The sequence below is a fragment of the Heteronotia binoei genome, chromosome 6 (genome assembly GCF_032191835.1).
Source record: "Heteronotia binoei isolate CCM8104 ecotype False Entrance Well chromosome 6, APGP_CSIRO_Hbin_v1, whole genome shotgun sequence".
Classification (NCBI taxonomy): domain Eukaryota; kingdom Metazoa; phylum Chordata; class Lepidosauria; order Squamata; family Gekkonidae; genus Heteronotia; species Heteronotia binoei.
This window is the reverse complement of record NC_083228.1, coordinates 95269752-95295769: the sequence shown is the minus strand read 5'-3', so window position 1 is coordinate 95295769 and position 26018 is coordinate 95269752. Positions and strand designations below refer to the sequence as shown.

Below are 26018 nucleotides of genomic sequence, written 5' to 3'. Positions count from 1 at the left end.
TACATCTGAGACAGAGAACCTATAGAATTTCAATTGTGGCCATACCACAGATATGTAAAAAGGTATTATTTCACCAGCATTCTTGTTTTCAATCCCTTAACTAGTAATTCCTAGCTCAGAATTTGTCCCCTTTTTATTGTGTTCATAAGCAATGTCAGACTTACTGGGCTAGTTTTCTATGGCTAAGAATAAAGAATGAATGGGGTTTTTGTTGCTATTGTTTTCGTACTAGTTTTGTACCTTAATTTTAATAGCCAATGCAGAATGATAACCACCCATGAGCACACAGTGTGGGGAGGCTAGAAATTCAAGTCAAATCATCATTTTTCATAGAAATAAAAAGTGTAACAAGCAATACTATGATAAATTTACCTTCCATGCTGTGCTCAGGTATACTGGGGATGTTACAATAAAACTTAGCTTCATAAGTGGGATCAACTGGAGGGGACTCTGTCAAAGGATCAGGCATTATCCTTTTTCGGTTCTTGGAGTTCAATCCATCTTCTTTGACTGGGGTAACAGGGATCAAGTGTACTAAAATAAATATAAACAAGCAGTCAGTCAGCCAGCCAGTCTTTATTAGGGCCCACAAATCACTGGGGGAAACAAAACGTTATTGACTTCATTACCAACATTTTTTAAAAAGCAATATTTATTACAGGTTAGTATTGAGCAAAATTCAAGCACATAAACGAACAAGGAAACAGATTCCTGATCTGAGGAATCTGCTTAAATCACTGGTTTTGTCTTCATAAAATAATGTTCTGTGTTCATTACTCTGGGCCTGGAACAATCCTAAAATAAGCATCTCCTCCCTGATGCCAACACATAATACAATGCCATGAGTCATAAAAGATTTCAATTTCTGAAATGTTTTAAGTAAGCCATTACAATGGCTCACTGGTAGGGTTGCCAGCCTCCAGCACACTGGTAGGGTGCCTGGAGATCTCCCATTTTTACAACTGATCTCCAGCTGGCAGAGATCAGCTCCTCTGGAGAAAATGGCTACTTTGAAGGGTGGACTATATGGCATTGTACCATGCTGAGGCCCCTCCCCTCCCCAAACACTGCCCTCTCCTGGATCCATCCCCAAAGTCCCCAGGTATTTTCCAACAAAAACCTGGCAACCCTACTGGATCCTCATAGGGTCCCTAATTCTCATGCTTGGGGCTTGCTAATTTTCTCCACGTCTTTAATCACAATGTATTGTTGAAAGAATTATTAAGAGAACCTACATATATTAAATCACAACATTTTAACTAAATGTGCAATAACAATTAGACGTCAGTGGACTTAGACTGAAGCAACTATACATAGCACTGTACTATTAACACTTCCAGTTATTAGTACAGTTATTCAAGTCTGGTCTCTATTGCCTTCATTAAAAACTATAGAAAAACTTGAAAGTCTTCCTGTTTTTCTTAATTCTGACCTGCTTTTTCAGAATCTACTCCCCCTCCCCCCAACTTAATCCTGTTCCTTCCAAAGGAGAGACTCCTTTGGAAGCAATCCATCTCTTTCCAGGGGATCCTTTCTACTTTTGACATAGATGCAGGAAGCAGCACAGCTTGAGTCGAACTAGTATGCAGGAAGGCAGGGAAATAGCCACATTCTATCCTAGAAAACATTTTTCCCACCACAAAAAAAAAAAAAAAAGATTGACATTTTCAATGTTGTGCTCCAATCTGTACATACAAAACTTTTTTCTTGTTACTACTTCCACCTTACCCCGTGGTTTTACAACAGAAGTTAAAAGAAACGGGCTACCACATTACACATGCTAAAATACCATAACACTAGAAACTGAACTTTCAATAATAAGATTCCAATTTAAACATCAAATATACTACCAAATCTGAAAGACATGACTGTTCGATTTCATATACTTTCAACAAGCATAAAGCATTATTAATTATGAGTTATTTCATTTTTATTTGGAATACCACTAAAATTTGCTGCAATAAAAAAACACCACTACCAAATGAAAAGATTCTATAGCAAAACGATTTTACCTAAAATGAGAACAAAAAGAAAATCCATTTCCCAATCTGTTTTTTTTTTTTAAACAAGCAGAATGAAAATAGCTAGTAGTCCAAGGTATCGCTTTAGCCTAGACTTTCTTTGCTGAACGGCTACCTTAAAACACAGAAGGTTCTTTGAGTTCTGTGCAACCAAACTATTCAAAGCTGTTCTCATGGGTGGGGGGGGGGGAGTAATGTTGCATTGCAAATTTTCAGCAGCTTGGAAAAGAAAACATGTGTGCCAGAAACTACTCAAAGTGAATTACTCTTCACCCCCAAATAAAGGTCTTTTACAGTCTCCAAAATCCACAAGGTAATTGTCATTTTTAAAAAAATTAAAAGTGGAAAACAGCAGTAAAAGACTGATAAGTACAGAAATGCAGTAAAAGGTAGAAAATAGGCTGGAAGGTTGGGAAGAGAGACATGGAATAAGCACAAAAACCTACTGGAGGATTTACAAAAAAAGCAGTCTGGAAGAGACAGATAAGGTGCCTATGGATTAGAGCTGTTAGTGTACAATGTTACAAGTTCAGAAACAAGGCAGAGGGAAACACTCTACTGGAAATCTTGCCATATGTTGAGACAATTTAAGAACTGCAGCCATCCTGGGCAGTCTTAAATTTACTTCCCTATGACCACTTTATATCGTTTCTGTTCATTATAAGTGGGGAATGTAATAAACATATAACTTTAAGTCTGCAACTAATTTCATTCATGGAGTGTGAGAATTACCACTGAACCATGTGTTTACCTATTTCACAATACGAATTTATCTAGCTTATGATTCACTGCATTACAAATTAAATGCCCTTTTTACTCAAGAGTTCTCCAGCTCAAATGTGAACTGAATTTCTGAGTTTAGAACAGCAGACCTGAGACATACAATTTTTCAATATGAGTTTCTAGCATGTCACATCTGTATTAGCTATTCTGGAGACTTGGGCCCTTTATGCACAAGTGTTTTACCGCACTTTCACTGCCATGTCTATTGAGTTTTCTTTCTCATTCTGCATTTTGTTTGCTCCCTCCAGTGTTCAGTTTGCTTTCCATTTGCTGTTTCCCTGAGTTTTGTGATGGTTTTTTCCTTGCTTTGCTTCCAAGCCAAAGATAAGTTAGAGTACACAGATTCCCTCAGATTTCCCCCCTCCCTGCCCCTTGTAGGCCACACCCCCATCTAGATTTTAATTTTTCCCCAAGAAGTAATCTAGCAATAGTCTCATGCCACTTGTTTTTTTGTTTTTGTTTTAAAAAAAGACTCCCCTCTGGGCTACCGCATGTGTAATGTGGTAGCCCGTTTGAACTGGGAGGCAGAAGAAGGTTGTGCCAAGCTGTGCCAGCCTGGAGCCATTGGCAGTTTCAACCAGGCAGCATGAGCCAGGCAGTTTCAACCAGGCAGCATGAGAAGACAGCTCTCAGCTGTGACTGACAGGAGCCACAGGCTCCTGCACGCACAGCAAGCCTGGCTGGACTGTATTTTCCTGCCACCTGGTTCAAACCGGGCAGCATGAGACGGCAGCATAGATCCCAGTGTATTTATTCTGGGTTGCAGAATAAATATACCATAGAAAGAATGATGCGTACTGCAGGCACAGAATCAAAAGTTAAGCTTAAAGGCTTGACTGCTTGGATTCTCTGCAGTACACTGAACGTACATAATAGACACTGGAGAATGACACATATCAAATGTCAGCATTCTAGGTGCAGGAAACTTAATTAACTTATGTTAGATGAAAAGCTTGTTACTCGTTCAAGTACTACAACATTCCTCTTTATTTTGGCTAATATGGCTAGTCCTCTGATATCATTGAGGACAAAAGAGCCCCACAGTAAATTTACACTGGGTATTCCAGCACTGTTAATTTAGTTTGGTAACAAATAAACTGCCACAAACTGCTAAGAGAATTAGGATAAGAACAAAACAAAGTTTGAATCCAGTGGTACCTTTAAGACCAACAAAGAATTGAGCTTGTTGGGTTTAAAGGTGCCACTGAACTCAAATTTTGTTCTGTTGCTTCAGACCAACTCAGCTACCCACCTGAATCTATCTTCAGGATAAGGATAAGGAAGACTCAAAAGTAAAGGGTTGTGACAAATGTCCTCTGGATCACAATGTCATCACAACAGCAGAGAAATCCTTCCTATACACTGTTCCTATCTTTCTGTGTTCAACATAACCCTGTGTGATTCACACAAAGATAAAAATATTATACAAGATCTATTAAATAGGCCTTTCCAATACACTTCACAGGTCAGGGTGTCAAAGAGCAAGAACAAGTTAAATAAGGAATGATGCAAACATAGCTTGGAAAGAATGAAATATTATATTTGCTCACAACAGCAAACTGAGAATGTGACTGTATAGTGTGTAATGAAGGAATTTTGAAATAAATGAGATTTCAAACTACAACATAGCTACCCAAACAATTTTTTTAAATTACACTCTTAAATGTGTAATAAGGAAGCAGCACACTGAACAAGCATTCTTGTAGAGGCAAAGCTTTCAAGCAACAGAAATGTGCAAAAAGTTGCTCTAATAAAATAAAGGCCTCCCAGTTTACAGCAGCCACATTATTACAAATGTCACAATATTGTGAGAATATAACCAGTGCTAATCTGCAGTTAGTACTCAACCAACTCCCATATCTTTTCTAGGGAATATAAACACAGCCATATTAACACCATTGCTAGTGCTTTCCTTCTCCTTATATAAGTGCAGGGCTTTTTTAATAGAAAAAAAGCCAGCAGGAACTCATTTGAATATTAGGCCACACCCCATGACATCACCACTGTTTCACATTGGGCTTTTTTATAGAAAACGCCCAGCAGGAACTCATGAACATATTAGGCCACACCCCCTGACACCAAGCCAGTCGGAACTGTGTTCCTGTGCATTCCTGCTAAAAAAAAAAAGCCCTGTATTGTATTGATATAATGCACTGAGATTTGTTTTGAATTTAAAATGAGAAGGAAGGAAGGAAGGAAGGAAGGAAGGAAGGAAGGAAGGAAGGAAGGAAGGAAGGAAGGAAGGAAGGAAGGAAGGAAGGAAGGAAGGAAGGAAGGAAGGAAGGAAGGAAGGAAGGAAGGGCCATTATACATGGTGGACAATCACTGGCAGTTACCAAAGGCAATAATAGATCAGAGGTACCAGTTAGGCTTCCCAATCTCCAGGTCCCAGCGGGGGATCCCCTGGTTTTACAGGCTTCCCCCCTCCCCCAGCCAGCTGGCTGGCGGGGGAAGCTCCACCCCCATAGCCATTATGCACCTCCAGGAACGATTCCCATAGGGAATGATGGGGAATTGATCCGCGGGTGTCAGGGGCTCTGGGGGGGGGCTATTTTTTGAGGTAGAGGCGCCAAATTTTCAGTATAGCATCTAGTGCCTCTTCCCAAAATACCTCCCAAGTTTCAAAAAGATTGGACCAGGGGGTCCAATTCTATCAGCCCCAAAAGAAGGTGCCCCTATCCTTCATTATTTTCTATGGAAGGAAGGCATTCTAAAAGGTGTGCTGTCCCTTTAAATGTGATGGCCAGAACTCCCTTGGAGTTCAATCATGCTTGTCACACCCTTGCTCCTGGCTCCGCCCCCAAAGTCCCCAGATATTTCTTGAATTGGACTTGGCAACCCTAGTACCAATGCTCTCACTTAACATTAAGCAGCTTCACTTGTTCACCAAGGTAGGACAAGGTTATTGTCCTTATTGAAGGCTTAAGAATTTCCTGGCTAAATGAGTCAAAGACACAATCCATGCTGCCCTGCCCACTGGCACACAACAGCATGCAAGCTTTCACGTTCCCCAAAACTCTTTGATCAGGAATAATTTACTTTGGGACAAACATGGCTGTAAACAACTTGACTAAAGGAGCCAAAATAAATAAATAAAACCCCCAGATTTTTGTTCCCAATATAGCAAGATTTTTGGTTGCTGAATAAACTGATTTAACCAAGGGAGGATAAAAAGAAGGCTGATTTCAAACATTTGCTTTCTGCTAATGAAACACAATGGTAACTGAGAACCTTCCCGCTGGCAGAAGCATGGCCCTGCTTTCACAAGCACCCACAAAAGCTCTAGTGGAGTCCCTGGCTCAAGCACTCTGAATTGTTCTGACTGGTCAAAAATGGAAAGACAATAAGGTTGGTATCTAACACACTCACAGAAAAGAAAAAAAATTGGATTTGTCAAAGTAGCTATCCTTGTGCACGTCAGCTTCTTCCTGATCCCCTTCTGCTGATGATGCACTGATTCACTTATCCTCTGTCTGAAACAGCCATATTAACCATCCTCTCCCCAGCATGACAGCTCACTACCTCTTTCCTACTGATGTGGAGCTTTGGCTTTTGGAGCCCTGATCCCTCTTCCACAACAGCTATAATACAGAGGTGTCAAGTTCATTTGTTACAAGGGACAGATCTGACATAAATGTCACTTTGTCAGGCCAGATCATGTGTGCCATAAAATGTAATGTCAGGTGCCAAAGATTAAAAAAACTTGGATTTGTCAAAGTAGCTATCCTTGTGCACGTCAGCTTCTTCCTGATCCCCTTCTGCTGATGATGCACTGATTCACCCAATTAACAATATTATTTTTTACTCAAAATACAGGGTCCAATCCGTACCACAGTAGTTTGAGGGACTCCTGTTTTCCCCCTCATGCCTTATCAAATGCCAATAAGGCTACAGCCCCTATGACTATTTCAATACTTACAAAAGTAAGTGGAAAAGGACAAGAGCACTGCACTGTGTGCCTAACAGAACCAGGCCTTTGTAGCATTTTAAAATTACTTTAAAATGGGGGTGACGGTCTTGTGGCAGCCACAAGGACACCATCACATCTAGTTTGGCACTAAGAGTTAGTCAATTTAACCCTTTTAGGACTGGCAGGCTCCTCCTGTAGACATATCAGATTTAACTAGCACTTCAGATTGCTGTCAAACATCTGTAAGTTGTTAAGAAACTATAGGCTTTTTTTTTTAAGAACCTTAGGAGAATATTCCAAGACAGTTTCTGGTAGAGAAGTTTTCACTGAAAGTACTTATAGCCTTCGAAAAGGGAAATATGACTTCTTCAACAATCATAAGCAAAGATATTCCTTTAATTAGCTTTATTCACAACACACTTTCCCCCTTTTATTTGTAGATCTGTGCACATTTTGCACTATTATAACATTCTAAATATCGCAAGCTGTCTACACTGTACAAAGAGAAGTTGCATAAAAATGTACTGTATAATTTACTCTGTTTCTACTTGTCATGCTAAGAGTTATGTAAGGTACTAAAGCCCCAGCCTTGCCTGCTAGCAATACGCATGGTATTCTGATATTTCAGTAGACATTTCCCATACATTGTAAAGCACTTTTCTGCAGTCTTAAGGGTTAGATACTTTTGGGGTTTCTGTTAAATTTTACGTGGAGGCTGACATTTTCACAAATGATGAAGATTGTAACAAAACACCAGCTCTATTTATTTGTTCCACTGGGCAAGCACTTTAATTATAACTTCATACATGATATATTTACTGCACAGATGCCAGGAGTTTTATGAACTGTAGATACATAAGCAGCTACAATGATGCAGATTTCCTAGCTAGTAAACAGACACTGCTCCATATACATTGTGTGAAGCAGCCATAAAACATTCCTTATCAAATTATGCCTGTAATATTATTAGGACAGAAACATGTAGTATTTCCATCAAAATGTGGTCATCATGCATCTATTTCTGACTTCCGGGGTAGGAAAATGCCGAGCTGAGCTGCTTCTCATAAAGGGAGTAGGCTGGAACTTCTGTTCGGGGTAGTGGAAGGCAAATTAATGCCTACTGCCTACTTTTCTCAATCAGAGATTAGTCCAAGATATGCACAAAAAACTTTGAGGAGATTAACCTTGGCTAAAAGAGAGTCCCGGGGGGGGGGGGCTCCTTTGAGGGGTCTCCGGAGAAGAGTTGCATTTTCATCATCTGCAGAAGTTTCCAGAGTCATTTATTTGACAGAATCCTAACCTTCTTGGACATTATTAAACATCTAAAGCTATACAAGACCGGTGTGGATCTGGATAACTTGCAGAAAAGGTACAGATTACTATCTTTCATTCCGGGACTATTTAAACTTAAACAGAATAAATTCAGAAGGTGGGAAATGGAAATCTAGAAAGCTTGGAAGAAGAAGGGAAGAAGAGGTGAAATTTGGACTTTTTAAATTTAAAGGACAGTGCTAAAGAGTGAGAAGGAATTTATTGTTTGGTCTACTTGCGGTTTTGAAAAAAGAGCACCATCGTCACAGACCTGCAGCATACACAGTCAACATAGGAAGTACGTCGAGTATCGTGAGATCTCTCTACCAGCGAAAACAGGATTTGGTGGCAAGTAAAGCAAGAAGCATTAGATGAAAAGCCTACTCTAGGACTATAATATCATAGAAAAACATCAGCGACCATTGCAAGGAGGTCAAAATTAAGATAATATTTTTAAGGTGCTTGGGACATTAAAAATTGTTGGAAAAAACTGAGGTGGACATTATTATTGGACATTATTGTTAATAATGGATTTTAGAAGCTTTTAAAGGAAAAAATAAAAAAATAAAGGGAAGTAGAAAGTCGCGACTGCCATTTTGAAAGAAATAAAAACTTTAAAAATTAATATCTCAGCCCAGGAGGCTCTGAGGATGGCGAAATTAGGCTTGTTGGAAAAAGCAAGCTCTAATCTTTTGAATCTGATAGTCAAATTTTAAATTGGTTAGAGTAAAATTTTCAGTGTTTTTAAATGTCAGAGCATAAGCAAACCCGTACAAGGGCTACTTCGCTGGAGAAAATGCAGGAACAATTAGAGGTAATGGAGGCTAGAATGATGAAAGGTATGAAAGAGATAACTGCCTCTAAGAAAGTAATTATAGAAGAGATTTAAAAAGATATTGAGGATCTCAGAAATGAGACTGAGGAAGCATCTAAGAAAGTGCAGGAGGTAGAAGGGAGAATGAAAATACATGATTCCACCTTGTTGAAAATACAAGAAAAAGTGGCAATCCATGACTGCAAATTGATGGAGACTCAGATACATCTGAGAGGAGTACCTGAAAAGGAAGAAAGTGACTTGAAAGAATATATAATAAAAACAATTGCAGAATTTTTGGAGGAAGATCCTGAAGAGACTAAAAATATGTATGACTATATGTATAGAGTGAATTCATTCTATGCCAAAAAAATAATCTACTAAGAGATGTGATCATAAGATATATGACAAAGGAAATGGTGGGAAAGATCATGAACAAAAATTTTGAAACGACATTGATAGTGGGAGGTAGTAGAGTAAGAATCATGAAGGAGTTACCAAGGCAAGTGATAAATGACAGAAGAACATACAAAAAATTGACAGAGAAATTACGGGAAAACAAAATGAGGTATAGATGGATAATACCTGAAGGTTTGAGCTTTGAACTTCAGGGAAAAAGAATTACAATTACAAATGAACAGGAACTGCATAGATTTTATGAAGAACATAAAGAATTTGCATCATGATGGATTACAAATTATTCCATCATGGAATGTAAATGGACTAAATTCACCACAAAAAAGAAGGGCAACATTTCATTGGATTAAAAAGCAAAATTGCAATATAGTTTGTCTACAAGAAGTACATATAAAACAGAAGGATTATAAATTTTTATGGAATAAACAATTGGGATTAGAATTTTATTCCTTGCCTGAGCTGAAGAAAAGGGGAGTGATTTTTTATGTTAAGCAGGAATTGGATCCAAAATTAGTACTTAAAGATAAAAATGGAAGATTTGTAGCAGTAGAAATAAATTTGAATGGGAAAAAAACGTTGTTATTGGGATTGTACGCTCCAAACGGAGCGAAGGATGTATTTTTTAAGGATGTTACACAACAAGTTGATGAACTGACATATGATCAAGTTTTGATAATGGGGGACTTTAATGGAACAATTCAGAATGCATTGGATAGATCTGTACAAAAAAATTAATAAAGAAGGAAAATTGCCAAAATCTTTTTTTTGAATTGGTTAAACAAGAAAATCTGGAAGATACATGGAGGAAATTTAATCCTGAAGTATGGGACTATACCTTTTTTTCAGCAAGACATAATTCTTTTTCTAGAATTGACATGTTGTGGGGCACTAAAGATTTTGGCCTTATAAACAAAGAAAATTGAGATTTTACCTAAAATAGTAGCTAATCATAACCCAATAATGTGGATTACAAATTCATTGAAAAAATCAAGAAGATGGAGATTAAATGAAGATTTGCTACAGAATAAAGAAATAGTGACATCTCTAGAAAATGAAACTAAAGCTTTCTTCCAAATAAATGACAGAGAAGATATTGACTTCCAGACGGTGTGGGATGCCTATAAAGCAGTAATGAGAGGAATATTGATAACATTGAACAATAAAGATAAGAGGGCAAAAGATAAACAGATGTTGGACATTCAAAATGAAACAAAGAAAAAAGAAGGTGAATTAAGGAAAAGGCCAGGGAAAAAGAAAATTATGAGGTTATGAGAAAATTATGAGATTACAATATTGCAATATTGGACGGACGGCCCGCCTCTGCCCCGGGGAGCCTAGATCAGGCCCTACAGGCTGTTGCAACATGGCTTAGGCTGAGTGGGCTGAAGCTGAACCCAGCGAAGACAGAGGTTCTCTGTGTGGGTCGTGGCGCTCTGGGGAAGGAAATATCTCTCCCGACCTTTGACGGTGTGCCGCTGAAGGCGGCGCAGCGGGTAAAGAGCTTGGGTGTTTTACTGGCGCCTTCATTATCAATGGAGGCCCAGATAACAGCCACTGCCAAGTCAGCATTTTTTCATCTGAAGCGGGCGAGGCAGCTGGCCCCTTTCCTAGAGCGCCGGGACCTAGCAACGGTGATCCATGCGACGGTCACCTCAAGATTGGACTACTGTAACGCCCTCTACATGGGGCTGCCTCTGTGCCGGACCCGGAGATTGCAGCTAGTGCAGAACGCGGCAGCCAGGCTGCTGCTTGGCCTCCCAAGATGGGAGCATATACGGCCGGGGCTACGCGAACTGCACTGGCTGCCGATTGTATACCGGGTCCAGTACAAAGTGCTGGTGATTACCTTTAAAGCCCTATATGGCCGAGGACCGACCTACCTGAGGGACCGTCTCTCCCCGTATGAGCCCCAGAGAGCACTGAGGTCAGTAGGTAAAAACAGATTGACCACCCCTGGGCCAAAAGAAGTTAAACTTCGGACTACCTATGCACAGGCCTTCTCTACCGCAGCCCCATCCTTGTGGAATCAACTCCCAGAGGAGGTGCGGGCCCTGCGGAACCTTGATCAGTTCCGCAGGGCCTGCAAGACCACCCTTTTCAAACAGGCATTCATGAATGGCTGACCAAGTCCACAAAGAAACATCAAAATGGTCCAGTCTGGAGATCCGCCATCATTACACAAACTGACAGGCATAGCGTCGATTAATAACGGTACTGTCAGATCTAACTTAATGTTTTTAGACTTAGTAACTGTTTTAACTAATGTATTAATCGGTTTGGGGTTAATTTAATGTTTTGTTAAATGTATTGTTATTTTGCTGTTGTTAGCCGCCCTGAGCCTGCTTGGCAGGGGAGGGCGGGATATAAATAAAATTTTACTTACTTACTTACTTACAAACACAAATGAGACATTTGTTAAATAACAAACTGGAATGGAATTTGAAAAAAATTACAGCAAAAGTCTTTTGAGGGAGCAAATAAACCTGGAAAGTACCTGGCCTGGCAATTGAAAAAAAAGAGAGAAAGTAAAATTATTAGTAAGACTGTGGCTGATGGAAGAGAGATGGTGGACCAAGAAGGAATAAAAAGAGAATTTTTTAAATATTATGCTAAACTATTTAAGGGTGTTAAAATAAAGAAAGAAAAGATGGAACTGTATTTACAAAATATCAAAATAGCACCCTTAACAGAAAATATGAAAAAAGTTTTGAATGCGCCAATTGAAAGAATAGAGATTGAAGCTGCTATAAATGCAATGAAAATTGGAAAGGCACCTGGGCCAGATGGATATACAGCTAAGTTCTTTAAAAACTTTAAAGAGGAATTAATACAGAAACTCCAAAAATTGACGAACATGATAAGATTAAAAGGTAAAATACCAAGTACATGGAAGGAAGAAGTGATTTCGTTAATTCCAAAAGAAGATAGATATGTCACGAATGTAAAAAATTATAGACTGATTTCATTATTGAATAATGACTATAAAATATACACAAGAATACTGGCAGAACGACTTAAGCAATATTTGATAAACTTTATAAAGGAAGATCAAGCAGGGTTTATCCCCAAAAGACAGATAAGAGACAATATTTGGACTGTTGTAAATATTGTAGAATATTATGAAAGACATCCAGAAAAGGAAGTAGCATTATTCTTTGCGGACACAGAGAAAGCATTTGATAATCTAAACTGGGACTTTATGTTTGCAGTTATGGAGACAATGGAGTTGGGAGAAGACTTTATAAGGATGATAAAAGCAATATATACTGAACAACGTGCAAGGCTATGTATAAATGCAAACCTTACAGAAGATATGATAATTAGTAAAGGTACAAGACAAGGGTGTCCGCTCTCTCCACGGTTGTTTATAATAACACTTGAAATTTTGCTGATGCAAATTTAAGAAGACAAAGAAATAGAAGGATTAAAAATAAAAGGATTTACTTATATAGAGCATTTGCAGATGATATAATGTTTATAAATGAAAATCCCACTCAAGTAACACCCTTGCTGTTAGCTAAAATACAAGAATATGGAGAACTGGCGGGATTTTATATAAATAAAGAAAAATCAAACAATTTATGTAAGAATATGCAAGTAAGTAAACAAAAGGAGTTACAACAGCTAACAGGTTGTGAAGTTACCTTGAAGGTAAAATATTTGGGTGTGGAGATAACAATGAAGAATATTGATTTGTTTAAAAATAATTATGAGAAGCTATGGCGTAAAATGGATGAAGACGTGATAAAATGGAATAAACTTAATTTGTCATTGCTGGGAAGAATAGCTGCAATTAAAATGAACATTTTACCAAGAATAATATATTTATTTCAAACTATTCCGATTGTGAAGGACAGCAAATAGTTTAACAGATGGCAGAGGAAGATCTCAGAATTTGTGTGGGCTGGGAAGAAACCAAGGATCAAAATGAAAATTTTAACAGATGCAAAAGAGAGAGGAGGATTCCAATTACCAGATTTAAAACTATATCATGAAGCAGTCTGCTTAGTGTGGATAAAGGAATGGGTGATGCTACTAAACAGAAAACTTTTGGCGTTGGAAGGTCATGGAAATAAATTCAGCTGGCACGCTTATATGTACTATGGGGAAAAAAAGATGGATGGTTTTTCTCTCACCATTATATAAGAAATAATTTGTTGAATACATGGATGAAATATAACAAATATGGTGATGAGAGAAAACCATTATGGATAGTGCCAGCAGAAGTGATAAAAATAACCGCTGAAGTGGGTAAAGAAAAGTGGTTGTCATATAATCAGCTATTAAAAATACAAGGTGGTAAAATAGATCTGAAAACTGCGAAAGAGTTGAATAATAAATATGACTGGTTTCAAATGCAACAAATAAAGAGTTTGGTGGAAAAAGACATTAAAACTGAAGGAATAAGAAAAGAACAAACAGAAATGGAAATAGTTCTGCTTGGAGATAATGAAAAATTAATTTCAAAACTATATAAACTGCTTTTGGGGCTGCCCCTGTACCGAACTTGGAACCTGCAGCTAGTGCAGAATGCGGCAGCCAGGCTGTTAGTGGGACTACCTCGGTGGGAACATGTACGGCCTAGGCTGCGGGAACTGCACTGGCTGCCAATTGTGTACCGAGTTTGTTACTTGGTGCTGGTTATTACCTTTAAAGCCCTATATGGCCAAGGACCTGCCTACCTTAGGGACCGCCTCTCTCCATATGTTCCCCAGACAGCACTGAGATCTAGTTCTCAAAATCTTCTAAAAATCCCTGGACCAAGGGAAGCCAAGCTAAAAACAACGAGGGAGCAGGCCTTCTTGATAATGGCTCCCCAATGGTGGAATCAGCTGCCAGAGGAGTTGCGAGCCCTGTGGGACCTCAATCAGTTCCGCAGGGCTTGTAAAACTGTCCTCTTTCAACTTGCTTTTAAGGTAGAATCCTGGTAATGACATCTAGCCATCTTTTGAAAAGGTCTACAGAAGATGTAGTGAAATCTCAAATGATTAAGTGGGCAATTAATGTAAATAAAGAAATACAGATGGAAACTTGGGGATAACTGTGGAAGAATTCTATAAAGCTTTCAACATGTCATAGTATTAAAGAGAACTGTTTTAAAATGATGTATAGATGATATATAACTCCTAAAAAGTTGGCAAAGATGAACACTAAGATGCCAGATAGATGTTGGAAGTGTAAAAAACATGAAGGTTCTTTTTACCATATGTGGTGGACTTGTGAAATAGCAAAAAAGTATTGGCAGATGATTCAACAAGAAATATCTAGGATTTTGGGATATGAAATCAAGAAAGTTGCAGAGACTTTTCTGTTGGGATTATATATGGAAAAATTTCCAAAAGAAGATAGAACTATAATTTGGTACTTGCTCTCAGCTGCTAGGACATTGTATGCGCAGTCGTGGAAGCAAGAAAGAATACCAGAGAAATGGGTTTGGATTATAAAGGTTATAACATGGAGTGAAATGGACAAATTGACAAGAATTTTAAAAGACTATGATCTAGAAACTTTTAAGTTGGAGTGGAAGAAGTTTAGAAGTTATATAGAAAAATAGTGGAAAATAAAAGGGCATTGGACAATTTTTGATAATGTTTGTCTTAAAAGAAAGAAAAATAGAATTTTTTGTTTTATTAGTTAAGGGTACCTTTAAATATTAGTATTTTAAGTATACAACACCGGTGGGGGTCAAGTAACAGGGGGAGGAGGGGTTAGAAAAGTAATATATGGGATAGATAAAAAGAAGTAATTGATAATGTAAGAATTGATTGTTACCATATGTTACTGGAATAAAATTGTTTTAACTCAAATCATGCATCTATTTCTACCAATCCCCTCTTGGGATAGCGCACCCCCCCCAAAAAAAAGGTGCCAAGCACCAATGAATACCATCACAAAAAAAGAAGTCCCCCCCCAAGAAAAAATCCCATTACAAAGAAGAAAACCTAGCAACTGAATTAGGTAGGGAGTGTAGCGCCTTAAGAAAAACACACAACCAATAAAATAATTAAATTACCGTATTTTTCACTCCAAAAGACGCACTTTTCCCTCCCCAAAAAGTGGGGGGGAAGTGTGTGCATCTTATGGAGCGAATACTGACAGCCCCCCCCCTGCACTTCCGACGTGCTTCTCTCCCAGCCCCAATTCCCCCCACACACACACTTCCCGGCTCCGTGGCTTCTAGCGCCGCCTCAGTGCCCTCGCCCGGCCTTTGCCTCTTTGAGGGGGCGGGAAGACGAGCCGGTGCAGAGGCAGCATCGCTTGGTATGGAGCTAAACAACATCTAGACTCCGTTGAAGAAAGCAACTCCAGATGCCATCTGATTGTAAACAAGCTGAATAGCTCTGGAGGAGTCAGAGGGGTGGCAGTGAAGAAGACTGGTCGAAATGTCTCTTCGAGAGGGCCGCTGCCACTCTGGCGACGAAGTTCACACTGCTGCCTCTTCTTTCAACCAATGCCAAACACTCCATTCCCAAACTGAGGCTGCAGCTTTTTCCCACCCTCGACAGCCAACGCAGCTCCAACTTCTCCCTCTTTCTATTTGTTTACAATCAGATGACATCACTCCTGCCCGAGCCCCCTCCCTCCGCCCTCACTCCCCTTCGTGCCGTAGACGGGAGATGGTTGAAAGTGTTTGTCAACGTCGCTGCTGCCCTCCTACATCAGCAGGAGGCAGATGAGTTGGGCGGAGCTTTTCAATTCAGTTCTCTGAACACGCTCAGTGCTTTCCCTAACTCTCCTCTTTTTCCCTGACCCCCGGCACTCGCGCTCCCCTCCGCCCCCTGCCCTCTCACTCAACCACCAGAGCTGGCTGCCCCTTGCCCCCATGCATCCTTCCCTTTACACCCGGGCCAGCATGATACGCGAGATCGCCGCGGCTGTGGGCTTCATCTCCCAAGTTCCTGTGCACCAAGGAACTGATGAATGAGCGGCAGTTGCAAACGTTCAGCCAGAGCCGGCAGGTGAGAGATGGGGGGGGGGGGGCTTCAAGAAGGAAAAGGGGAAAAGTTGGATCTACATGGATCTTCATGAACTCATATGATTTTTTACATTGAAATGAAATAAAACTACTGTAATTCTATAGATCCTGTCTTAGACTATAGGCAGGACCACAAAAATCATGCTTCCACGGATTCGTGGCGCCTCAGCAATGCAAAAACAGGGTTCCAAAGCAGGGATCCTCATGAATTCATATGATTTTATGGAGAAATGAAATCAAACCAACATCATGTTGTAGATCCTCTCTTAGACTATAGGCAGGACCACAAAAATCATACCTCCACGAATTTGTGGCACCAGAGCACTGACAAAACATGTTTCCAAACCACAGATCCTCATGATTTTTGCTTCGGATCCCCCCAAACTCACCACCAGTTCTTATATCATGTCCATGGACAGAGTTTGCACCAGAGAAATCATGGATCCACGGCTTCGTGGCAGCACCAGGGACCAAAAACTTGGTTTTGAACCACGGATCCTTATGGATCCTCATGTTTTTTGCTTTGGATCCCCCAAAGCTCACCATCTATTCTTATATCGTGTCCACGGGCAGAGTTTGCACCCCAGAAATCGTGGATCCACGGCTTCGTGGCAGTGCCAGGGACCAAAAACTTGGTTTTGAACCACGGATCCTTATGGATCCTCATGTTTTTTGCTTTGGATCCCCCAAAGCTCACCATCTATTCTTATATCATGTCCATGGGCAGAGTTTGCACCCCAGAAATCATGGATCCACAGCTTCGTGGCAGCACCATGGACCAAAAACTTGGTTTTGAACCACGGATCCTTATGGATCCTCATGATTTTTGCTTTGGATCCCCCAAAGCTCACCATCTATTCTTATATCGTGTCCATGGGCAGAGTTTGCACCCCAGAAATCATGGATCCATGGCTTCGTGGCAGCACCATGGACCAAAAACTTGGTTTTGAACCACGGATCCTTATGGATCCTCATGATTTTTGCTTTGGATCCTTCCAAGCCCTCAATCCAGTCACATATCATGTCCATGGGCAGAGTTTGCACCACAGAAATCATGGATCCACGGCTTCGTGGCAGTGCCAAAGACCAAAAACTTGGTTTTGGACCACGGATCCTCATGGATCCACATGATTTTTGCCTTGGATTCCCCCAAGATCACCATGCAGTCACATATCATATCCATGGGCAGTTTGCACCCCAGAAATTGTGGATCCATGGCTTCGTGTCAGCACCGTGGAACAAAAACTTGGTTTTGGACCACGGATGCTCATGATTCCTCATGATTTTCACTTTGGGCCACCCCAAGCTCACCATCCAATCAAGGTGGAGGGAACAGCTGAACCGCCCTGGGAGCCCCCCCCCCCCCCCAGCAGGAGGAAGAGGAGGAGGAACCCCATGGCTTAGGGCTGGCGACCAGGTCCGCTGAGTCTGCAGCACTTAGACTATGTGTTCCTCACGTAGTATTCACAAGTATTGGTTCCTTTTTGCCAGCCCCGTTTGTGCCGAAGGAAGGAAGGCTTCAAGGGACGTGGCCTAGGAGGGGTGGAAGTCTTCACGTGGTGATGGCGGCCAGTGTTCCCAAGGCATCTTGTTCAGTTACAGTATGTAAATAAACATTAAATTTGCCCGAGATGTTTTTTTTTTGGAAGCAACAGTGGGAGGGCTTCTGGAGTTTTGGCCCTGCTGGTGGACATCCTGATAGCACCTGGGTTTTGGCCACTGTGTGACACAGTGATGGACTGGATGAACCCTTCCCTAAGAGCAGCAGCAAAAGATAATGGTGATATTGGATTTATATCCCAACCCATACTCTGAATCTCATAAGGGCTCACAGTCTCCTTTATCTTCCTCCCCAACAACAGACACCCTGTGAGGTAGGCGAGGCTGAGAGAGCTCTCCCAGAAGCCGCCCTTTCGAGGACAACTCCTATGATAGTGATGGCTGACCCAAGGCCATTTTATTACACTATTTGGTTAAGAATATTTTTTTTCCTGTTTTCCTCCTCTAAAAACTAAGTGCGTCTTTTGGTCAGGTGCGTCTTATGGAGCGAAAAATACGGTACCTCTAGGAAAACAGGTGACAGTTGAGCTGGAAATGGAATGCAGTCCAATGTCTCCATCCTGGAGACCTAAAATCTTTATCTAGACTTTTTAGGTGATTGAACAAGAGCAGACTTGAAGAGAAAATTTGGCTTGCCCATCCCATATCTGATTAGGTTACCAAAAATACTCCCAGGCTGCAGGGGAATCCACTGAATTGTCCACTTGAGGTAGCGAGTGTATGCAAGACAAGATGACCACATCTGTGTTCAAATACAAGAGTCCCCTGTGTCTGAGAATTGGGGGAAGCCTTTGCCCATAATCTTTCTGGGGTCCAAAAGTGCAAAGGCAAAAACAGAGAAGGGGGAGGGTTTTCACTTGGTGGCAGCACTATATCTATTATTGTCCCAACCCAGCCAAGAAAAGGAATTTCAGAGAAAAGGGTTTCATTTAGGGTTTTCAAAGAATCGTAATCAAAACCCTCTCAGATGTTGGATCAGCCATAGAATGGAAAGATGGGGTGGAGCCAAAAAGAAATATTAAGTTGGGTGGATGTATCCTTGGTTCTCTGATCCCACATTCACACAAATCAGATTGACCTGGAGTGGGTTTGATGTTCCTTACTATCTTCTGAACTCTTCCTCTCCTTCTCTCACAATCATTCTATGCTCACCAAAGAATTATCTCCTCCTCGTGGGGAGAAGAGAATAAGTGACATGTTTGGAGAACTAGTACATCAGCTTTGTATGTTCTGGGACAACACCATCTTGGAAAAGATAGTGTCACCCCAGAGTAAGCAAACAATGTGCTTCTCTAGGCACCCAGTCACAGTTTTATAGTCATGATAAGATTTGCAGTAGTACTGGAAGATAGGAAAGTAATCTTTGGCCATTCACAAAAGAATAAGTAGCTATGGTAACACATATCAAGGACAATGTATGAAAAGAAAATGGCAATATAATGGAGGAGCCAAAGAACTGATGACCTCTATGCATCACCTATCCCACAAAAAGTGAGACCTTCTGCAGTGAAGAAAGACAAAGAACCAATAATACCATTGCTTGCTTTATGATGTCAAGGTGGAATTTTCATCCAGTTACAACAGAACGTACATTGGCATTTTCCACCAATATACATTTTTTCCCAACACAGTTGAAATATTCTTATCTAGAAGATGAAGAAGATATTGGATTTATATCCCGCCCTCCACTCTGAAGAGTCTCAGAGTGGCTCACAATCTCCTTTACCTTCCTCCCCCACAACAGACACCCTGTGAGGTGGGTGGGGCTGGAGAGGGCTCTCACAGCAGCTGCTCTTTCAAGGACAACCTCTGTCAGAGCTATGGCTGACCCAAGGCCATTCCAGCAGGTGCAAGTGGAGGAGTGGGGAATCAAACCTGGTTCTCCCAGATAAGAGTCCGCACGCTTAACCACTACACCAAACTATCATATTAAGATCTGTTCATGAAAATACAGATAAGTTTTGTCTCATGGAAACAGTAAGCATATTCATAGTGAATCACAGGAATTGTTTTCTTTTAATTACTTTTAAAAATACACCTAAAGACAGATGTTGAAGAACATTAAAAAATCAATTTTTTAACCCCACTTTCGGAAAGGCATCAGCAATAAACCTGTACATAGTGTTTACACAGTATAACTGCTTTCCCAAGAAAGTTTGGATCTACCATTACATGTTCTGAAGTAACAAAGAAGAAGATTCTGTGAAGCATGCACAGTAAATGATGAGCTCTTTCCTATTTACCTAAAACTCAGGCTTCTAATTAGGTTTGGGGGAAATCATGAAAGGAAGAACCCATAAGAGGTAAAAGAATGTCTATACTGTCACAGCTGTACTTGGTTTGAGAGTTCAACAATAATAATACAAAAACTATTCTTTCATAACTAAGGTATCTAGAAGGCTCCAATGCAAGCAGCAACAATGTGAAATATTCCAAAAATCTCACTTCTCAATGTATTTTTACCATGCTGAAGTCAGCCCCATTAACAGAAAAAGACATCAAGCTGTGATGGTAGGAAATTGTAGCAACCAGGTAAACATACAGTACTTTCTCAGCCTGAAAGGGTACCAAAATGTAGAACAAGATTAGCCAGCCTTGTGGTTGATGAATCAGCCTTGGAATACATTTTGGAGATTCTGAAGAAGCCTAAGGCTGGATCCATATGGGAATGCAAAAATGTGCCTCTGCTGACACAGAAATAACCTGTGTGGAAGTGGGGGAAAATGCAATCCACACAGTCTGTACTAGCGCAGTTTCCTGCCAACAGGACAACAATTGCACAGAACCCACACCTACGGCCCAGCAACCCCTCTTTTCCTTCCCAGCTAATCTGTGGGTTAAAGCCATACCATGGCACAGCTAAAAAAATTAAAGAAACGCTTTAAAAAGTTGAAATAGGAGGGATGAAATGCAGAGCTCATCTTTGACATTTTTAAAGTGGAACAGGTCATCCTCTGAGCTGAATTTGTTTCAAAGGGGAAAGCCATTGAAGGCTCACAAATTGTGCTCAGAAAAAAAAGTTTGGTGTAGTGGTTAAATGTACGGACTCTAATCTGGAAGAACAGGGTTTGATTCTCCACTCCTCCATATGCAGCTGCTGGTATGACCTTGGATAAACCATAAATTCTCAGCACAGCTGTTCCCTCAAGAGCAGTCCTGAGAGCTCTCTCAACCCCACTTACCCTACAGGGTGTCTGTTGTGGGGTGAGGAAGGAAGAAAGACTGTAAACCATTCTGAGACTCTGAGTGAAGGATGGGGTATAAATCCAATCTCCTCCTCCCTCACATAATTTGGAAGCACCCTTTAAATTGGAGTCATCTCTATTCAGAGAGGAAACTTCACAAAGAAGCAGTGTAGCAATGCTTCCCCCCAAAAATTGTATTTATTAAATTGGATTTTTAAACCTGCTAAAACAGGGTTCAGGGGACATAAACATCCTTTCAAACATATTTCACATTCTTAAGTGTCAATTGTTATATCCTAAACTCAGACGATGGTGAAAAAACCAGGCTTCCTCCATCCCCGCCTTTGCCTACCTGCAGATGCAGGTAAGATTTCCTCCCCACTTTCACTAACTTATCTTGCAAGGGAGGACAAAGCTAACAGCAAGGAAGGCTCAAAACTCTTCACTAACGCCTAAGATCAGCAATCTGAACGTCTCCTAAATTGACAGACTTCTTTTAGTAGGCATGACACCAAATTTTGGAACTTACATTTTGTTCTGTGAAAACCTACACTTACAAGCCACATTGATTCAATACATATAAATGGGGTGGGGAGGTAATATGAGTTCCCAAGGAATATGCCTTCAAAAAGTTTGCTTACAAACATTTATCCATGGCATTTTACGTGAAGACAATGTTTTCTATGAGAACAGTGTTTTCCACAAATTAAAACTGATTGACGCTCAGACTATGTGGACAAAACAGTGGATGGTAAAAACTGCTATGCAAGCACAATTAAACTTAGCATTAACTTCAAAGTTATGCATCTAACTAAAGCACACTTGTGTTATTTTTTGCAGATTTATTATTTCTTTTTGTGTATTCTTTTATAGCAAGATAATGCAGATGGAATTATTCTACCCACTCACTCTCCTCTTCATGATCACTATCAAGCAGACAGCAATCAAATGTGCATCTGCTTTTCACGAATTATACAAAAAGACTGAAAAATGTAATTGTAGTTCAATAAATGTAACAACTTGGTACAAGTCTAAAAATCAATAGACATGTGAAGCTGGAAGTTCAATACAGAGGTTTTTCTCCTACTTCGTCACTTTCACATTTTTGCATTTTCCTATATTACTGCTGCATTCATTTTATGACAGATCTCACAAGCTTGCCAGTAATATGCACTGTTACGCATTTCCAGTTGCCAAAAAATGCAACTGAAACAAATGAGAGGCTTATGAATGCTGAATAATAAGGTTACACACCTAGCAGGCTCTGTGCACCAAATGTTAGATGCAAGGGTTGTGAATACAAACATTAGTACTACAGATGAATACCTGTATATTTAATAGTGATATACACAGTAACAGCAAATAATAGATGAATTATATTTTCCAGGATTTAGCCAGCAGTAAAAGTTAATTTAGCTTCTCCTGGTCATAAAGTATGCATGAGAATTATTTTTGCTTTGTGAATGTCTGTTTCATACACTGGTACGATCACCATCACCTGAACTTAGGATATGTGTTTTGCACAGTTGTTGTAAGAACACAAGATAGACAATGTGTTTTGCACAGTTGTTGTAAGAACACAAGATAGACAATGTGTTTTGCAGAGTTGTTGTAAGAACACACGATAGATAGGAAGTCTATCACATTTTCTGAAGTGCAAAAAGCGTTGGTAGCAAAAAGGGCCAAGACAGTGGTTTGCTGTTAAATTATGAGCTCATCTTCTTTTATCAATCTTAAGTGGGACACATATTAAATTCTGCAAAACCAGTTTCTTTTCCCCACACGTTAGGTGCTTCATTGTTTAAGCCTCTCTTATAAACTCCACCAGCTCTTGCTTATGGATGACTATTTTCCCCTGCAGACAAAAAGAGTAGTTTGCAAAGTCAAAACATAGCAGGTCAGTGCGCAGATTAGTCACATAGCAGGACATCCTACCCTCTGCACTCTTTATCTATGCGTGTGAGCTCTAGCATTTCATTGTAGCAGAAGTTACTGTGGCACCTTGTTTTCTCTAAGAGGCAGCTGCTGCTGAAGTGACACAAGACTGCATTCATAGAAATTCCACAACTATGGTTAAATAAGTATGTGATGTACCTGACTTGCTGCCTGGCTCTTGGGCATGCCTCATTCCTCATCCTTCCCTTCTTGCACAGAGATATGGATTACAATTGAACTCTGGCTACCCGTGACATACAAATGCAGGCATCTTAATTCTGGCTAACCAGTTCTCTTGCACTAATGATGATTCTAAGCCTGCTTTACAATACTATTTAGCAGGGGTAAAAACTAACCCTGCACCTACATTAATAGGGAGAGGAGTAAGACATGACACCCGTAACACTTTCACTTAGCCAAGGCAGAAATCAATCTCTCCATTCTGCAGACAGAAGATGCAACATGGAATTCAGGGAACATAGCTCTTGTTAACACCAAACAATTAGCAGAATACCTGGGTGTGAAATTAGCACAAAAGCACAACCTGTTCTAGCAAAAGTTCCTTGACTTAGGGCAAAGCAGGACATGTCTAGGTTTATCATTCCCCATGCACACCCAGCATGCCCTCTACGAATTGTTATGTAAGCAATTTCTATAATTAAACATTATACAGAAGAATAGATGCTTTTGAGCTGTGGTGCTGGAGAAGAATCTTGAGAGTCCCTTGGACTGCAAGAAGATCAAATCAGTCAGTCCTAAGGGAAATCAACCCAGACTGTTCCCTGGAAGCTCAAATACTTTGGCCACCAAATGAGAAGGGAGCACTCATTGGAGAAGATCCTGATGCTGGGAAAGACAGAAGGCAAAAGAAAAAGGAAACGGCAAAAGATGAGATGGCTGGACAGCGTTACTGATGTAACAAGCACAAATTTAAGCAGACTTCGGAGGATGGTGGAAGACAGAAGGGCATGGTGAGACTTTGTCCATGGGGTCGCAAAGAGTCGGACTCGACTGTATGACTGAACAACAACAAAAATATTTCCTTGAGAAGAACTTTACCCCAAACTGAAAAGGCTGCCCTTGCACAGCAGCTACTGTACACATGGAGAAACACTTCTTTACACAACAAGTGGTTAAAATGTGGAAGTTGCTGAAAGAGGATGTAGTGATGACTGCAGGCACAGACAACATACAAAAACATGCTGATGTAACAAAGAAAAAAATGCATGGCTATGTGAACTTTCTCTCCCCCAGATGGAATTCAATTCCAGGATCTCCTGTTTACTGTACAAGTACTTTAATCCACTAAGCCACAGCTCCAGCCAATGGAGGAAAAGCAGAGCAGACTTCCTGTGTCTAAAGGCAATAGAAAGGGAAATGTAATGGCATTGCTATGTTACTGCACATGCCCATGTCTACAATGTCTCCCCCTGCCCCCAAGCTGGGATTCAATGTCAGGATCTCCTGTTTAGTAGACAGGTGCTTCAACCCACTAAGCCACAGCTCCAGATGCTGAAATGAGTAGCAGAGAATCCTTCCTGTATGTGTGGAAACCTCCTGAGCACCTGTTTCCACTTTCCTTTTCCATCCTGCATGGTGCTGCCACTTAAAAGCAAGGGAAAGGAGAAAAGACCCATATGTACTGTAAAGGACAAAACTACATTGTAACACAATCAGTATTGTGTGTGTTTTTTTTAAATGGTGGATGTCTCCAGAAGAACCAGGGGTGGGGAGAGACAGCAGTAGGCATCACTGGTTACCCAAAATGGTGATATGGTGAGAAAATATGTCAGAATTCAAAAATTCCTCACTGGAAAACATGGATTTAGGATCTGAAGAAAAGAAAACACTGCAGCAAACCAGGATTGAGGAAATGTGGGGCAAGCAGAGAGAATCTTCGGATAGACCTCTGGGGAGGCAACTTTGTGGCTTAGTTTAAATGTTTAAGAACACCAACTCAGGGTTTTAATCTTTAACAGAAATAGTTACAACATCAGGTTTAAAACTGAACATTTTCACTCTATTTCTAAAAACAAATGATTTCACCATAAAGATGTTAACCTGTGTTCGCAGACAATAATATACAATTTCCAGAAAATATCAAAGTCCAGCTTTTATATGATGTTGATCTTTTTCTATTTCTGCAAGGAAGTTCGAAGGCTTTTTTTAATGACCCCTTCACACATTCCTTTTCAGCTAGCCATCACCTAGAAGTCACAAGGTTGCCAGCCTCCAGGTGAGGCCTAGAGATCTCTTGCTTTTACAACTGATCTCCAGCTGGCAGAGACTAGCTCCCTTGGAAAAAATGGCTGATTTGAAGGGTGGACTCTATGGCATGCTGAGGCCCCTCCCCTCCCCAAATCCCACTCTCTCCTGGATCTACCCCAACGTCTCCAGGTATTTTCCAACACAGATCTGGTAACCCTGAGTCATAACCAATAAAGAAGTTTCTGTTGATCTTCATTGCATACTTGGTTCCAATACAAGGATGAGACTGATGAGAAACTAAGTTGGGGGCTTTGAGTTGGGTGTCTGTCTGATCGCTTCTCCTGAGAGACCTGACCTTGTAGGTCATATGCAATATATTACTTAACCTTGTTTGCAAAGTATAGCAAATGCTAGAGGATGGAGACCTTCACAGGGCATATGCCACTTGCTAAGCACTTTGACAGCAGGCTGTCTGGAGCATGGGGAATGACAGCAAATACCCCAAAATTCTGAAACAAAATGGGATTCCTGGGTTGCTAAATTTAAGACCCATTGTTTTAAGGTATTTCCCTTGACACAGAAGTTGATATTTGTATTTATGATCAATCAACTATCTTTTACCTAGTGGAGATTCAAAAAGTTTTCTTGTCACTGTCATATTCTAGACCAAAGGGCTTGCTCAGTGTTACTTGTAAAAACATCCTTTCGGTAACCATGAATAAAACTTTGTTGGTCTTAAAGGTGCCTCTGGACTCAAACTTTGCCCAGAAACCAGACAGGTGAAGACTCTCTTTGAAAATAAAGCAAGGAAAAAGCAAGAAAATGTGCATGTAAAGATAAATATCCTAAGGATCAGCTCAAGAAACATAAAAGACAGGCACATTTCTGCAACATAAAA

The 26018-nt window shown here is 40.4% G+C and overlaps 1 protein-coding gene across 2 annotated transcripts in view; it reads right to left on the bottom strand.

The window, feature by feature from the left end:
• PXYLP1 (2-phosphoxylose phosphatase 1) overlaps positions 1–26018 on the bottom strand; it is a 111879-nt gene that overhangs the window by 23542 nt on the left and 62319 nt on the right. For both annotated transcript variants that reach the window (XM_060242182.1, XM_060242180.1), the window contains one exon: positions 373–534. In XM_060242182.1, the coding sequence (XP_060098165.1) occupies positions 373–534 (162 nt within the window). The remainder of the gene's footprint in view (positions 1–372; positions 535–26018) is intronic.